Source organism: Eucyclogobius newberryi, unplaced genomic scaffold (assembly GCF_026437365.1).
Source record: "Eucyclogobius newberryi isolate DKJ021-1_F unplaced genomic scaffold, fEucNew1.0.hap1 SCAF_15, whole genome shotgun sequence".
NCBI classification, from domain to species: domain Eukaryota; kingdom Metazoa; phylum Chordata; class Actinopteri; order Gobiiformes; family Gobiidae; genus Eucyclogobius; species Eucyclogobius newberryi.
The window spans coordinates 15,196,393-15,211,878 of record NW_027315779.1 but is presented as its reverse complement, the minus strand read 5'-3'; the positions used below and the strand labels follow the sequence as shown (position 1 = coordinate 15,211,878).

At 41.3% G+C, this 15,486-nt stretch overlaps 2 protein-coding genes across 3 annotated transcripts; one reads left to right on the top strand and one right to left on the bottom strand.

Moving 5' to 3' along the window:
• The first annotated feature begins 1,117 nt into the window (after positions 1-1,117).
• Positions 1,118-8,563, top strand: LOC140360794 (bromodomain-containing protein 8-like). 2 transcript variants are annotated; one of them, XM_072446173.1, is made up of 20 exons: positions 1,119-1,497; positions 2,148-2,244; positions 2,619-2,688; positions 2,790-2,839; positions 2,911-3,033; positions 3,117-3,197; positions 3,279-3,343; positions 3,496-3,638; positions 3,718-3,903; positions 4,011-4,089; positions 4,220-4,357; positions 4,472-4,629; positions 4,728-5,214; positions 5,296-5,339; positions 5,479-5,720; positions 6,627-6,719; positions 6,807-6,875; positions 7,003-7,285; positions 7,791-7,835; positions 7,927-8,563. In XM_072446173.1, the coding sequence occupies exons 1-20, from the start codon at positions 1,479-1,481 to the stop codon at positions 7,984-7,986; spliced, it is 2,532 nt and encodes an 843-aa protein (XP_072302274.1). In that variant the 5' UTR covers positions 1,119-1,478; the 3' UTR covers positions 7,987-8,563. The 2 variants fall into 2 exon arrangements, with proteins under 2 accessions (XP_072302275.1, XP_072302274.1); XM_072446174.1 differs by lacking the exon at positions 7,791-7,835 and having other exon boundaries at positions 1,118-1,497.
• Positions 8,564-9,031: 468 nt separating this feature from the next.
• dnajc18 (DnaJ (Hsp40) homolog, subfamily C, member 18) lies at positions 9,032-13,765 on the bottom strand. The gene is made up of 8 exons (XM_072446175.1): positions 13,302-13,765; positions 12,336-12,525; positions 12,045-12,190; positions 11,254-11,457; positions 11,065-11,177; positions 10,354-10,463; positions 10,111-10,283; positions 9,032-9,790 (listed from the first exon to the last, which is right to left on the bottom strand). The coding sequence occupies exons 1-8, from the start codon at positions 13,426-13,428 to the stop codon at positions 9,669-9,671; spliced, it is 1,185 nt and encodes a 394-aa protein (XP_072302276.1). The 5' UTR covers positions 13,429-13,765; the 3' UTR covers positions 9,032-9,668.
• Between the last annotated feature and the right edge of the window lie 1,721 nt (positions 13,766-15,486).

The window sequence follows — 15,486 nt, the reverse complement described above, 5'->3', positions numbered from 1 at the left end:
GAGAGAGGAGCAGAGGGGGAGAGGAGCAAAGGATAGAGCAGCAGAGGAGAATGGAACAGAGGAGGTGAGGAGAAAGGAGCAGAGGCGAGAGAAGCAAAGGAGCAGAGGAGCAGAGAAGAAAGGAGCAGAGGAGAGAGGAGGAGAGGAGCAAAGGAAAGAGGATTAGAGGAGCAGAGGAAAGAGGAACAGAGGAGATGAGCAGAGGAGCAGGGTAGGAGAGAGGTGCAGAGGTGAGATGAGCAGAGGAGGAGAAAGGAGCAGAGGAGCAGAGGAGAGAGGAGCAGAGGAGCAGAGGAGGAGAAAGGAGAGGAGCAGAGGAGGAGAAAAGAGCAGAGGAGAGAGGAGCAGAGGAGGAGAAAGGAGCAGAGGAGAGAGGAGCAGAGGAGAGAGGAGCAGAGGAGAGAGGAGAGAGGAGAGAGGAGAGAGGAGAGAGGAGAGGGGAGCAGAGGAGAGAGGAGAGAGGAGAGGGGAGCAGAGGAGAGAGGAGAGGGGAGCAGAGGAGAGAGGGGAGAGGAGAGAGGAGAGGGGAGAGAGGAGAGAGGAGAGAGGAGAGAGGAGAGGGGAGCAGAGGAGAGAGGAGAGAGGAGAAAGGAGAGAGGAGAGAGGAGCAGAGGAGAGAGGAGAGAGGAGAGGGGAGCAGAGGAGAGAGGAGAGAGGAGAGAGGAGAGAGGAGAGAGGAGAGAGGAGAGAGGAGAGAGGAGAGAGGAGAGAGGATCAGAGGAGCAGAGGAGCAGAGGAGAGAGGAGAGAGGAGAGAGGAGAGAGGAGAGGGGAGCAGAGGAGAGAGGAGAGAGGAGAGGGGAGCAGAGGAGAGAGGAGAGGGGAGCAGAGGAGAGAGGAGAGAGGAGAGAGGAGAGGGGAGAGAGGAGAGAGGAGAGGGGAGCAGAGGAGAGAGGAGAGAGGAGAGAGGAGAGAGGAGAGAGGAGAGAGGAGAGAGGAGAAAGGAGAGAGGAGAGAGGAGCAGAGGAGAGAGGAGAGAGGAGAGGGGAGCAGAGGAGAGAGGAGAGAGGAGAGAGGAGAGAGGAGAGAGGAGAGAGGATCAGAGGATCAGAGGAGAGAGGAGAGAGGAGAGAGGAGAGAGGAGAGAGGAGAGAGGAGAGAGGAGAGAGGAGAGAGGAGCAGGGTTGTACCATCATGAGTGGTGGGCGTGTTGAAGTGCGCTGAATGACGTGAGAACAGAGACGCACGAGCCTCTCGTTTGGCTGTCAGCGCTGGGCTTTAGCTGTAATTACAAAGGTATAACTACGCACAACTCACGCTATGAGACGACATTTCGCCACAGAAGCAGAGTTTTGGGCTCCATGAGCTTGTTTCGCGTTAATCCTGAAACCAGCAGCAGCTAAACCCAGTGAGTGAGTAAAGGACGACGGCGTGCGCTCAATGGTCAAGTCCACAGCTCCATTCAGGCTCTGCCCGCGGCTCAGCACGGCTTAACCACCATCACCACCAAGATGCACACGAGCTCTGGATGACAGCGCGATGGCGACTGGTATAAGAAGTAAGTGAGAGTCAGACGCACAGACACCGTGACATGCTATCCGCTACTAGCAGCACATCCCTGTGTTGTAATGTTACCAACTTCCTGCATGGCTGCCTCTGCTCCCGCACGAGCCGGGCAGAGCCGGGCAGAGCCCGGGCAGAGCCGGGCAGAGCCGGGCAGAGCCAGCCGGGCATCACTGTGCACGCTTTGTTTATGGGCATCAGCAAAAGACACACGTTTGACCTGTGACACTGGGCTCATACACATCCCAGGCACATTGTCTACTTGGCCCTGCGCAGCAGGATATGGCCAATAATCTGGAGACAAATGTATCTTTTCCGTTTGATTCATTTCTCAACCTCCTGCCAACATTTGGCTCTAATGATTTAACAGTCAGTGCATCATTTTGTCTATTTGTTACAACCACCTGTGTGAAAGAAACCTGAAACATAGTTGTTGAAGAGCCTTATAATCATATTATAGCGCTCCTCTTGAGACTAAATTATTTAATGTATCAATTATATATTTAACTTAAATATATATTTGACTAAAAAAACAGGTCAGGTGTTGTGTCACAAACAGGACAAAAATGAAGTAGGTTTATATTGAAAGAACCTAGAGCAGTGGCTTTTACTTAATTTCAACATAAGTTTTAATTCTTTCTGTAGAACACAAGTTACTTGTCATTGGTCCAGCGGAGCCATGGTCGGTGAGAGAAAAACTTTGCCTGGCTACATCTGTGATGAAAAGTGGAGACCAGAACTGGTAAGGTTTTTCATGTCAGGTTTTCTGTTGTATTCTGTGTAAATGTGGCTCGTTCTTGTTTCTATGTGATTGTTGTGTAAAATGAGAACAGAAAACCACATACTGTCAGCTCTTCTGTCGTCTTCTGTGCCTCTTCTTTTATTGACAAACAAGGTTTTACCACTGTTACAATCAGTGTTACTTGACTATGGTACATTATACATTTTGAAGGACAGTTTCAAACTTCTTTATCACACTCAATTTACTTAACACAAGTGTTGCTCTGTGGGAAACTTTCAGCCAGCATTTATGCTGTGAATTATATGAGTTGCAACAAGTGGCACAGAATACCACATTGTAACTGGCTTGAAATGTATTCTTTAAAACCGTTGCAGGGTTTCTGTCAGTCGTGCTATCAAACCGTTTGCAGAACCTGGAAGACCTCCTGACTGGTTTTCACAAAAGGTGTGGTATATCCACAAAAAATATTTTTGTTAAATTTTGCTTATAATGTTCAATAATCTTGCATTGCAATTTACATGATATGAATCCTGTGTCTGTCACAGCATTGTGCTTCAAAATACTCAGAGCTTCTTGAAACAACAGAAGCGCCAAAGTAAGTGTGAATTCCTCTTATGTGTTTTATGACCATAAAGATAATGTTTAAACAGTATCTTTTATTCATAGACGGAAGCGTGGGGAAAAAGGTGAGATTGTGGAAACTGTGGAGGATGTGATTGTGCGCAGACTGACAGCAGAGAGGATTGATGAGCTCAAGAAGCTGATTAAAGAAACCCAAGAGAAGCACAGGTACGTTTACAACAATCTAATATAATGTATATATAGTACATTATATAATCAAAGGTGTGAATGGATATGATTTGCCTTTGTAGGAAGCTGAAAAGGGAAGCAGAGCTTATTCAGGCGGGTCACCTCGATTCAAAACTAGAACATTTGTGGGAAGACACCCAACGGTAAGAACACTAGTTGAACACATATACTGATTATTATTGATGTGTTTAATTGGAGTAATAGTATGCTTATACCTTTTATAGGAAGAAAAAAGAGGAGGAGGAGGCAGCTGAGTTAAAAAGAAAGGTCACCGATGCTGCTTACCAGGGTACTTTACATATGATTTGAAAATATCAAAACTAGTTGTTGGAAGGTTTTAAGTGCTCACCTACTTGTAAATATTAACTTTGAACAGCAACTTAGCCTTACAATAGTTGTGGTACACTTTGGATGATTTTTGTAATGGTCTTGCTTTCTCAGGCAGACTGGCATTAAAGTTAGCTCCCAAGCGGATCTCTGGAGTTACCATAAATTCACCTACAAGCTGTGGATCCCCAAAACAGGAGTTATCACCTGGGGATCCACTTGAATGCCTGACTTCAGAACTGGCCTCTCCCAAAAGTGTAAGTTAAATGGACACGAGACATTTAAATGACACGGTTCTTTCCAATCAAATCATGATTGATGCTGGTTTCCTTACAGGCTTTGGGATCAGCTCAGTTGATCTCACTGGGTTGTTCTGGGCTTGGTGCAGATGACAGCTGCCATATCTCAGTCCTGGATGAGGCACAAAAAAAGCTCCTGGTCCAAAAACCCAATCCTCCACCTTCTCCTCTTCTGTCTGAGCTCCTGAAGAAGGGCAGCATCTTACCCACAAATGCCAGACTGGTAGTTGAACCAGAGTAGATTTTGATACTACTAAGCAGCTAACAACTGTGTAATGTTTTGCTGATTAAGATACTGCAACAGTCTAATTAATTCTGTTTATTTTAAAGATAGGAGATGGGGAGCTCTCTGCTATTCACATGGTTGATGCAGGGACAATACCTAGTCTTCCAGTGCCTCAGGTCCCAGGTACAATTACTAAACTACAGTATGTACAGTATTATTGAGCTAGTAAAAACATTGACCGTCTTTCCTGCCACAGTTATAGCAGCTGAACTGTGACCTACTGCTAACTGTGTTGTTGTATGTTCCATGGCAGGTGCACCAATGCTGTCTCGTCTGCTGGAGGCTGGGCCTACTCCATTTTCAGCCCCATTAGGTTTTCTGGTCAGTGGAGACACTGCCCCCTTGACTGCCTCTCCTGTTACACAGGACACAGATGCTTCAGCATGTTCAGGTCTGGCCATGCATACTCTGTATAAAACATATACTATGCATAACTGCATTATGGGTGGCCAACATGGCACGAGGCATTTGGACACTGTCAAACAAATCAATGTCTTGTGTGCAGAGCAAAATGCAATGCCCTCTATGGGCTCTGGGTGCAGAAGGGCCCCTCCTGAACTGAAGGAGTCTGAGCTGAGCGAGGACCATGTGAATGCAGCATACATGGGAGATGAACTGGATCTGAAGACAGTGGGAGATATCATTGCTATTATTGAGGACAAGGTGCAATAACTATTTATTTATTTATTTATTTATTTAAACAATAACTATTTAATCTAGTGTAAATGCTTCTGTGGCTCACTTTATTGTTTGACCTTCAGGCCGACGAGAGTGCAGAGGCACTGGACGCAGCAGCAGTGGAAGCTGCTCTTTCTCTTTGTGAAGAGAGTGGACACACTCTGGGAACTGCCTGGCCCTCAGGACCTTTCCAGCCTCAGGACAGTGGCCCAACAGCACCCCCTACAGTAGCCCCTGGAGCCCCGCAGTGTTCATCACATCAGAGCAACACTGTGGCAAAGACAAATGTGTTACCAGCACATGGAGGGCCTTTGACTGAACACACATCTCAGTGCAATAGTCAAGAGAACTGTCTCGGAGCTTTACCCAGGGGACTAAAAGGCCTATCACAGACATCCTTGTCTTCATGTAACTCTGAGCGAGAGCACTGCCCTTCCAGAGCACTTTCTCATTCTGAGGCTAAGTCTGTAGACGATGATGTGCATCAAGTTAATCAAATCTCAACTAAAATAACCATCAAATGTGAGGGTGAGAAGTGGACACAACATCGACTTGACAGAGGTCACGGAGGTAGGTACAACATAACAAGAAATTATAAATGAAATAAATACCTACTTTTGCCTAATATATAATTACTTTACATATTGGCAGACTCAATTTTAGAAAATAGCCCACTGACTGAAAGAAATCTCAAGGTATGGCATTCAATAGGCATAAAGCAAAAATAATAGCTGTGTACATCTGTTGGACTGAATTGTATGTTGTGAAGGTGTTTAAACCTGTTCAGAGTATCATGAATAGTTTAATAGTTGTATCTCATCTGCAAATTTACAGGCGACGAAAGTGAAGGATGAGCCAGGCTTTTACACGGCACACGCAGAAGATTGCGAGAGCGCTGAAGACTGTGGGGTCAAAGTGGAGGAGGATGAGGCCTTTCTCTCAGAGCTGGAGGGTGATATGGAGCTCGAGCCTGCAGCCAGTGAAAGTGAGGATGGATACAGTCTCACGGCTTCCTCCTCGCTCCAACTCAACACCACTGCAGACTCCATTCCCAGTAGCCCCGCCTCATCTCAGTTGTGAGTGAAAAGCCTCGCTCACAGAACAGGCAAATGTAAAAATGTTTATATTAGTGTTTGCTTTGTTCAACAATCAGGCTTAACATCATGACCACCACCAAAGGAACTCAACAGTAAATGGGGACTTTGGGTGCAATATTTCTGATTTTCAATTGATTTTTTTGGCGTATGAATATTGTTATGTTATTGTCAATAGTTGCCCAATAGCTGGTTATGCTTTGTTGTGCTAATGAATTCTGATCATTTTCAAAACATGAGTGAAGAGAAATGTTATGGGAATTTTACTTTTGCACTGTTGAGCTTCAGATTCAATTTACTGCAATGCATTTTAAGATACAGCAACAATGTCATGAATGTCGCACTCCACTTCATTAGCAAGGACCACGCAACCACAAATATATGCAAATAACAATTTATTGATGTGACAGTGACACTGGTGAACTGCAGATCAATTGCTCCGTCTCGGCAAGCTGCCCAGCCGCTCCGGGTCCCCCCCTCTGAGGAGACTGAATGCTGAAAGAAAGCTTATTACAATGGGAGGGAGAGAACAGTCAAGCGCTGACTGAGGCGCTTTTGGGTGATAGAGGTGTGGTCCGAAGACTGAGGTGGAGGCGCCATCCTGCTCATGAACCTTAGTTAACGTATTAACTCCATTTGGACAGATTTCAAACAAACCCCGAACAAGTGGACCCCACAGTTCCCTGGACATTTGGTCAATATTGTGGTTATAGGAGAAAATGTTCACTTGCTTCAGAAGATGAAGCTGTTACAATGGGGACATTCCTCGCTGGTCATAATGTTTTGTCTGATATCCCTGTATTTTTGCCAGATCCAAACAATGCGTCAGGTTTCAAATGAAGTTGGCGTGGAATATTTCTCAATGATTTCTTGTTTATATTGTTGCAGCTCAATGTGTAGCGAGGATCAGGAGGCTTTACAAGCGCACAAGATTTGGAAGAAAGCCATTATGTTAGTGTGGCGTGCAGCAGCCAACCACAGGTCCGTCTGACCACATGATATGAGTATGATCCAGACAAAAACACTTTAATTCAAATGTTTGTTTGAAATATATTGTTTATATGCTAGGTACGCCAATGTTTTCCTACAGCCTGTTACAGATGAAATAGCACCTGGATATCATAGTATTGTGCACAGGTAGGAAATGATCTTGGGTATTATCATTATGTTCTCATTGTCAAAATATAATAGTGACAATGGCACAAAACGATACAATTGTTGACATTCACATTTAGAAGAGTGTATGCGTTATCTTTGTTTTCAGGCCCATGGATCTCGCCACCGTTAAAAAAAACATTGAGACAGGTTTGATCCGGACCACGGCAGAGTTCCAGCGAGACATAATGTTGATGTTCCAGAACGCAGTCATGTACAACAGCCTGGACCACGATGTGTACCACATGGCCCTGGAGATGCAGCGGGACGTCCTGGAGCAGGTGCAGCAGTTTCTGGCCACGCAGCTCATCATGGAGACCAGCGAGTCGGGCATCAGCGCCAAGAGCCTGAGGGGCCGCGAGAGCACACGCAGACAGGACTCAACTGACAAGGTGCTTCACTCGAGTTTTGGTGAATAAAAAGTATGAAATGAAATATCTGAGCCCTATCGCAAAGCACGTGTTTATGCTTTTAACTTAAGTTCCAATTTGTCTATATTCTGTGGTAGGCTAGGCTATTTTAATGAAAGCCACAGGTAAAATCATGTTTTCTATTGACCATTGTCGAATGGAATTATTTTCAAGAACTCCTCTTGCTTGAAAGATCATGATCATATTAGGTTTATCTGCATGTTGGCAAAAATGTACTTTACATTAGTATTCAACTTTTATTTTCAATATGATATTGACTTCAGGGAACGTCAAAAGGAAAAACACCCCTCACCCACTTTCTAGGATTTCATTTTATTTTGCTAAACCTGCTTGAGTCTAAAAGGCTGGAAAATAGAGTCAAAAAGAGAATAACTATTTGTTTTATATAGACAAACACAAAGCCCAATTGTATACTTTATTTCCTTTTCACTTCTTAGTCTAAATCTATATCATGTTTGTCTGTTAGGACTCTGTCTCCATGTCCTCTCCCGCCTTTCTTCTTTCTCTTTTTGTAAGTACCTTGTCCTGAAGCTATTATTTCCCTCTTCAATCTTTGTCAAATGTAGCGACAGTAATACATGTTTGGCTGTGTTGTTTTGCAGGATGGAGGCACTAGGGGGCGCCGCTGTGCTATGGAAGCTGACCTCAAGATGAAGAAATAAATTCTGGGAAATGTCTGTCTCAAAGCTTCAAGTTGAGCGGTGAATAGTGCTGCATGGATTCTCTTCTAATGCAGTTTTTGTATCATGACGTGTTATCATTTATCTGCATTCTAAAGTCAATGGATAGAATATAAATGTGTAATTTGAGTCATCCACAGACAGGGCTTACAGTTTAATAAGATGTTACTGTTCAAGTCAATTTATTTTTGTAACGCCCAAAATCACAACTGTGAGAACAGGTTAAACCAAGGGGCATTTAAATACTAAATCTTTAACAGAGCGATAAATCAATTTAGTGGGTCTCTGTAAAAAGTTATGAGATGATTTAGAGAGAATCAAGAGGCCAAAGGACATAATATACTTGTGTTATAACATCAAATGAAATACAGTATTGATATCTGCCTATATACACTGTGGTAAGTATTTGAGATATTTTGTCACTTGTTATGTTGGTTAATTAACCTATAGGTGAACTATGTCAAGTACTTAAATATATTTATTTTCAGTGTTTCAATAACACAATATGTACTAATCAGTATTCTCAATTTCAAATAAACTTAACCTACAATCATGAAAATGGACAGACTTTGTTGGACAGATTCTGTATGTACTAAACACTTGTGAAAAAAGAGCAGTAGTCAAAATATTGTGAACATGTTTAATTTTCTTGGCCATGATCCGCTGTTTTCTTCAACTAAATTTCACAGTTTTAATGTTTTGATAATTATCTGAGGTCTGAGGACTGCGGAACAGGACGTTAGCTCGTATGAAGTAAATACATAAATGACACTGCTGCATGCAAAAATAAATAAACACAACTAAAACTGAACAAACATTTGAACTAAAGTGCTCAACACGGACTTCGTACAATTGAGATCTTAAGTAATTGGCAGTCTCATCGGTGACAGGAAAAAGTATTAATGTAAAGAAATTAAATAAAGCTCAGATTGTTTTTTTTACATTTTATAAATTGAGATCTCTTAGCAACAATGTAAGGATTAAGAAGAACTGTGGATAATGCCGCTTGCAAAACATGTTTGTCCTGTTTTTGTTTTCTATTTTTGTTATAAAATGACTATTAAACATGGCTATTAGGTCATATTTTGGAATTCCAAGGTAATGATCCTATCTAAAAATACCAGCTGACAGTGAACAGTGAGAGTGGAAACAATAGTTTGAAGAAGTATAATTGAGACCCATCGCACTGCAGACAGCCAACTGGCATTGGTAGTGTTTTTACTCCTTACAAATAAAAATATATACTTTCAGTTGTTTATTTCCAGGAAGGTAATTTCTTACTACAGAAAACTTGAGCCATGACGCTCATGTAACATTCATAAAGAAAACCTAAAAAATACAAAGACAGGGAATCTGTCTGGTTACATAGAAAGCAAAAAGTCCTAAACTGTGCCAATCGAACATGGTTCAAGTCCCCAGATTCATACTGAACACTGTGCATACTCTAAAAGTGTCGTCTCCACTAGTACAACACTGCCACAATAACACCGTAGCTCGCAGCTACCATCATCCGTGCTAACAGTGCTAACATGCGAACACCATTTCTTACCATTCAAGAGAAGGCACATTGTTTTTTGTGACATTGCCTCCTCAGCAGCAATACTCTCACTTCTCCCAAAGTAGCTTGAAATTAGTCAGAAATGTCTCCTCCTCTCGCACAGTCCTCAGCCTCTTTGTCGTTGCACTAGTCGCTGTAGTTTCTCACAGTTGTCCAGCCTCATCGTTTCAGCCTTCTGCTTCAACCGCTCATCTCGGTAAAGCTGTCCTAAATTTGCCAAGTCTGACTCTAAAAAAAAAAAAAAAACTCATTATCTTTTATTTTTGCAAAGCAATATAAACATTCATGTTCATGGATAATACACATCATCTGCACAGAACAGCATGGCCATCCAACAACTGAGATCCCTGCACATCGGGCACACCCCACAAACGCTGCAGTATGGAAATGCTCAGACACGACCGGAAAGCCAAACATACTCCTTACAGGATTAAACCTTGTCCTAAATACACTACCTTTGAAGTAAAGTCACTTCATTTGTCAGTGTAATGTTATGCCTGATGGGTGTTTTTCAAATGTGCCCTAATAGTCTCTTAGTAACGTCTTACTTTGCTGTTTCTCCTTCCAGCAGCTGCTCTGAAGATGCTCAATGTAGTCACTTTCTATTGTCTTCTCCAGCTCGTCTAGAGCGGCTCCCCGGTACTCCTTCTCAAAACTTTTATCTACATAATACGGTACGCCCATGTGCTGCGTCTCCCTGGACACCACCAGCCCCAACGCCCTGGAAACAAATTAACCCATTAAACCGAGCTGTCAATATTACATATGTGCTGGTTATGCAACAGACTTACGGTTTATAGAAGAGGCTGTAGGATGGGTTGGTGGCCATCATCTGAGTAAACACTGATATGAGGATTAGGACCAGCACAGGGAGAAGCTGGAGCATAGCAGTGAAGGTGTTCTGTGATCAAATCAGCAGCAGATGGGAACAGATCAGGTTACAGAACATGCGGACTAAAGAGCTGACTGCATATTGAAAGTAACACACCACACTACATAAATTCAGATAACAGAATATTTGTATAATTTTGAATTGTAATTATGGACATTTATAATATAACTATAATTAATTATAATGTCATGTTCCATGTATCTATGGGGGTATTTAATACTGGCATAACATAATTACCTAATTGAACATAATTTGGAAGAACAGGCACAAGCAGAGGCGGGCAATATATCAAAATGTAGAGAATATTGTGAATGTTTTTTTTAAGATATGTAAAATTAGAATTTTGAGTATATAAATCATACTTTTTCTTTAAACTACAAAATAATGGATTAAAAATAATTATGTTGGAATATGCATGTTTGTGGTGAATTAAACAAACCTTTCACATTTGTCTGATAATTAAACCTCAACAAATAGATTTAAGACTTGTGTTAACACATTTCTGTTGGACTAACATGATATTGTCTGACTGTTCAGATGACTTGTTTAAATGGTCACGCTGGCTGACTGAAATCATCATTCTCGAGTTGAAAGGCATTATGGGAGTTACCTGACTTTGGTTTTCCTCCACGACCTCCTCGCGCCTCTCGTACGCTCGTCGACGGCGCGGCTGATAGAACTGAGAGTAGGAGGCACCCTGGTTGGTGTACACATGAATGTTGCCTGCACAATGAGAAGCGCATAATAACAATCACTCTCTTACATTTTGGCATAATGGGTTACCACCATGCAATTTTACCTGTGGGGAATCTTCCTCCAAAGAATATGTTGAAGAGCTCCTCTGGGGAGATATCGGCCTCGAAGTCTCGGTGGAAGTTACGGTAGTGTCTGTGCTGGGCGTGAGTGGAGTGTTGTGGAGCCGGGGCACTGGACTGGTCTCCATACTGATCGTACTGCTGCCTCTTCTCTGGGTTACTCAACACTGCATATGCATTTCCTATTGCTGTTGAAGCAAGAACAAGAAATTAACATGATTGCCCAAAAAAACACAACAAAAATATACAGTACTAAAACTCATTTAACTTTTTTAGACAATAAAACATTACTACATTATACAAAACGTTGTCGAATAGTTACAAAGCATTACTTAAATATGCAAAAACAAGTAACAAACATTGTTATTAGTGTTTGTTTTGAGTGATTGATTGATTGATTGACTGATTGATTGTAGAAAAAGATGGAGGGGAAGCTCCTGATAATAGCCTGTCCTGTTCATCAGGAGGCTCTGCCCGGTGGGCAGGGCGTACTCTTCCCACTGGTAGGTGTAGGATAAAGATCTGAGTTCTCAAACTTGTTCTGCAGATTGAGAATGACTTTTGAATGAGAATCGAAACCTCTTGTGTCCAGATGACTACAACTTAATTGGTTTCTACAATGACCACTCCTGACGAATGAGGGATTACGGCAAATTGATTTAATAACAAGCTAATATAAATTTATGAAAATTCCAAACATCAACAAAGTTAAACTCACACATTTGTTATTACTGTGCAACAGAAGTAAATTATATTGAATTCTAACAAAAATTACCTTTGAAAGCATCTGTTGCTCCGGGAGCACAGTTTTTGTCAGGGTGAAATTTCAAGGCCAGCTTTCGATACGCTTTCTTCAGATCTTCATCACTTGCATTCTTGGGAACACCAAGGATCTCATAGAAGTCTCTGCAATTCTTTATCCTGTAATATTCAACAAAAGTGATTAGCGAGACCATTCATGGGACAACATGTCACTATTTAAGGGAAACGTCAACAAGATACAGGTTAATTATGAAGCATAGCCTTGTAGTACCTGCCTCAATCTGTAAAAATATGGAGTAGCTACCTGAGAACAGACTGCCGCTGATCTTCTGTGTAGCTGTGCTTTTCATCACTATTAGTATTATTTGTATTATTGGCATCAGTAGTGCCATTGTTTCCAAAGTCCTCATCTCTCCAGCCTGATGGTGGTGGAACACGGTTTGAGTCTGTGTGAGGAGGAGTGCCTCCATTTCTGAGTATGGCATCAATAAGTACTGCAAGAACACACAAGAGATGTTTTAATGAAAATGGAATGGAAGTAACACAAAACCAAAAATAGCCCTTTATGAATTTGCACAGACGAGTATCTTTACATGTTAATCTTTATATGTACATATGATCTTTACCTGAAGATTAACTATGAAAAAAGAAAACAAATAGACAATAGAACTGAAACAGTGGGTACATTTACATTTGCCCAGATAGTCGAGAATTATATATCTCAGCATTCTTAAATCAATGTTACTACTGGACAAGTGGCTATTCTGGATCTCAGGATAGGATGTATACAGCCAGAAAAAAAACAGATAACTAGAATAATCAGATAACCCGATCATTAGATCAGAGATTTGATGTTTACATGGACAAGAGAAATCTGATCATCAAAAACACCTGGTGACACGTGTCAGTTAAATCTATAGATTATTAGAGTAACTGTTGTATTTGGAAGCCAAAGAACACTTCAATCCGTCACATTTTCTCATAAAATATTTGTTTCACATTTCAGTTCTAGCATGTCATGTAAACTTCAGTTCAGTTTACATGATATTTCAATAATCTAATTCATAACTCAGAGACTGGTCAGATTTTGTGTGTGCATGTAAAACTTGTCATTCAACAATGGTGATGAATGACAAGACACAACTGAATGACATTTATATCACACAGTGTCACTAGTCTACAAAATCAAAGTAGGTCACTAAGGCTGCACTTGGCCGGTTGATCGCAGCGCTTTTGCTATTGTACGTGTGAGTGTCAGTGCTAAATTTACCTCTGGCCCTGGTGCTCGGGTAAAGGCTCTGCGCCTCGTTCAGCAGCTGCAGCGCCCTGTCCTTCCGTCCGGACCGTAAACACAGCTTGGCCTTTTCTATCAGCCTGTCCGCTTCTTCTTTGTCCATTTTAGCTTATCCTGGGTGAATTTTGCAAGATCCGTGGCTATTTATATCGGTGAAACCTCCGTCCGTATCATATGTCTGCTGCAGCTAAAGCTAACGGTGCGCGCTCGCTTTGGTCACTGACAGCTGCAGCAGTGTTAGCTCCGTGTGCTAAGAAACTGACCTCCCGCTCAGAAAGAACACCGTGTCAGACAGTAGGCTCAAGCTAAAAGTGCTCATTTTGAAGATCACATGCTACAAACGTCCATGTCGTTTCCGATATTAAAATAATTATTTGCTTGAATTGAAAAGAGCCGTGTTACCCAAAAGTAAACCTTGAGGCGGGCCAACTGTGACGTCATATCCGGTCAAAAAACAACAACATAAAAGCACACGTTTTCCAATTTGAAAATACATGTTTTCATTATTTGTTATGCGTAATCAGATATTAGGAAAGATGTATGATAATAATAATAACAATAATAATATAGGTTATATGATATGTTTATAATATGTAACTTTCAGGTGGGAAGCCACCACTGAAAAGTACATGGATGGAGGGCCTTTTTTCCCTATAGAGATGGTTTAATTGCCAGAAAATACCTACAAACATATCCATTCTGTGAGTAGGCTCACGACTTTACATATTTGATCTGTTGTTGTTGTTGTTGTTGTTGTTGTTGTTTTATGGCGATTGGTATCCAAGTGTTACATTACCGCCAGACTTTATTCCTCAGACGTTTCGTAGTCCTCAGACTCTGTCGTAGTCCGTAAAAGTACCCCTCCCATTGCTTTGGCGTTACAAAGCCCAAAAGTTGCGTTCCTTTGTTGGGGACCTAACCTCCTCTGCTGCCTCGCTTGTCTGCAGAGTTCCCCAGGGCTCTATTTTGGGCCCCATGTTGTTTCTCTGTATATGTTGCCACTGGGGTCAATTAAAGCCAGACACAGTTTAGCTTTTCACTGCTATGCAGAAGATCTACAGATTGACTTACCTGTGTTTCCAGACAAAAATGCTCTTCAATCTCTGACTGATTGCATTGCAGACATAAGATAAGCTAAGATAAGATAAGATAATCCTTTATTGTCCACACATGGGGAAATTTCATTGTTGCAACGCAGGTAGATACAGAGGTAGATGCAGAGGAAAAGAACAGATAACTTATAGGAAGTCTGAAAAACACTCTCAATAGAAGATCTCTTATAAACAAAAATTCCTATAGACAAAACCTCCCATTTCCTAACAAGGGATGGAGGGGAAAAATAATAAAGATAAAATAAATAAATAAATACCATTGCATGTGATCACGACAGTAATTGCACATGTATATATATATATATATATATATATATATAAATATATATATATATATATATATATATATATATATATATATATATATATATATATATATATATAAAGATGTGGTTAGGGCAAAATGTCCTTTATTTGAATGATAAGAAGACCGTGCTGTCTAATTTTGATAACCTTATCATCCATGATAAAACTGACCGTAAAGAATCTTGAGGTTGTTTTTGACAACAATTTTGTGGTTGGAGCAAGTTTTTTAGCTAAAATAATTTGCTCTCCATTGGCTTCCCGTTTCTTTTAAAATTGATTTTAAAATGTTACTTTTTGTTTTTAAAGCTCTAAATGGCCTGGCACCTTCTTATTTGGCCGAGCCTCTCTCCGCTCGAAATCCAAGCAGGGCTCTAAGGTCAACAAATCAGCTTCTGCTGGACGTCCCCAGAGCCAAACACTGGGGGGATCGAGCCTTCTCTGTCGCTGGTCCCAGACTCTGAAACAAACTGCCCCCCGACATGTGCACCATCACTGACTTTAGCCTTTCAAATCTAGGCTTAAAACGTATTTATTCATATTTATTCAGTTTGTTTTTAATTAATTTTATGTTTCGAATTGCCTTGATTTTTATTGTGAAGCACTTTGGTCACTTTGAGCTCTATAGATAAAGGTTGATTGATTGATTGACTGATTGATTGATTGATTTAGAAATAAAACATGTTTTCCTCTTACCGGTAATTGTAGAAAACAGTTAACCCAGGCTACATTTCTCTCAGTTCTAG

What these genes read in the sequence shown, in the direction of transcription:
- LOC140360794 (XM_072446173.1), top strand. An exon ending in TCCAGTGCCTCAGGTCCCAG is followed by an intron (nt 4,090 to 4,219) that starts GTACAATTACTA and finishes GTTCCATGGCAG; the next exon opens with GTGCACCAATGCTGTCTCGT. An exon ending in GACAGGACTCAACTGACAAG is followed by an intron (nt 7,286 to 7,790) that starts GTGCTTCACTCG and finishes TTTGTCTGTTAG; the next exon opens with GACTCTGTCTCCATGTCCTC.
- dnajc18 (XM_072446175.1), bottom strand. Translation starts at nt 13,428, where the DNA reads ATGGACAAAGAAGAAGCGGACAGGCTGATAGAAAAGGCCAAGCTGTGT. An exon ending in AGCAACAGATGCTTTCAAAG is followed by an intron (nt 11,458 to 12,044) that starts GTAATTTTTGTT and finishes TTGCTTCAACAG; the next exon opens with CAATAGGAAATGCATATGCA. An exon ending in TGGAGGAAAACCAAAGTCAG is followed by an intron (nt 10,464 to 11,064) that starts GTAACTCCCATA and finishes ATTTGATCACAG; the next exon opens with AACACCTTCACTGCTATGCT.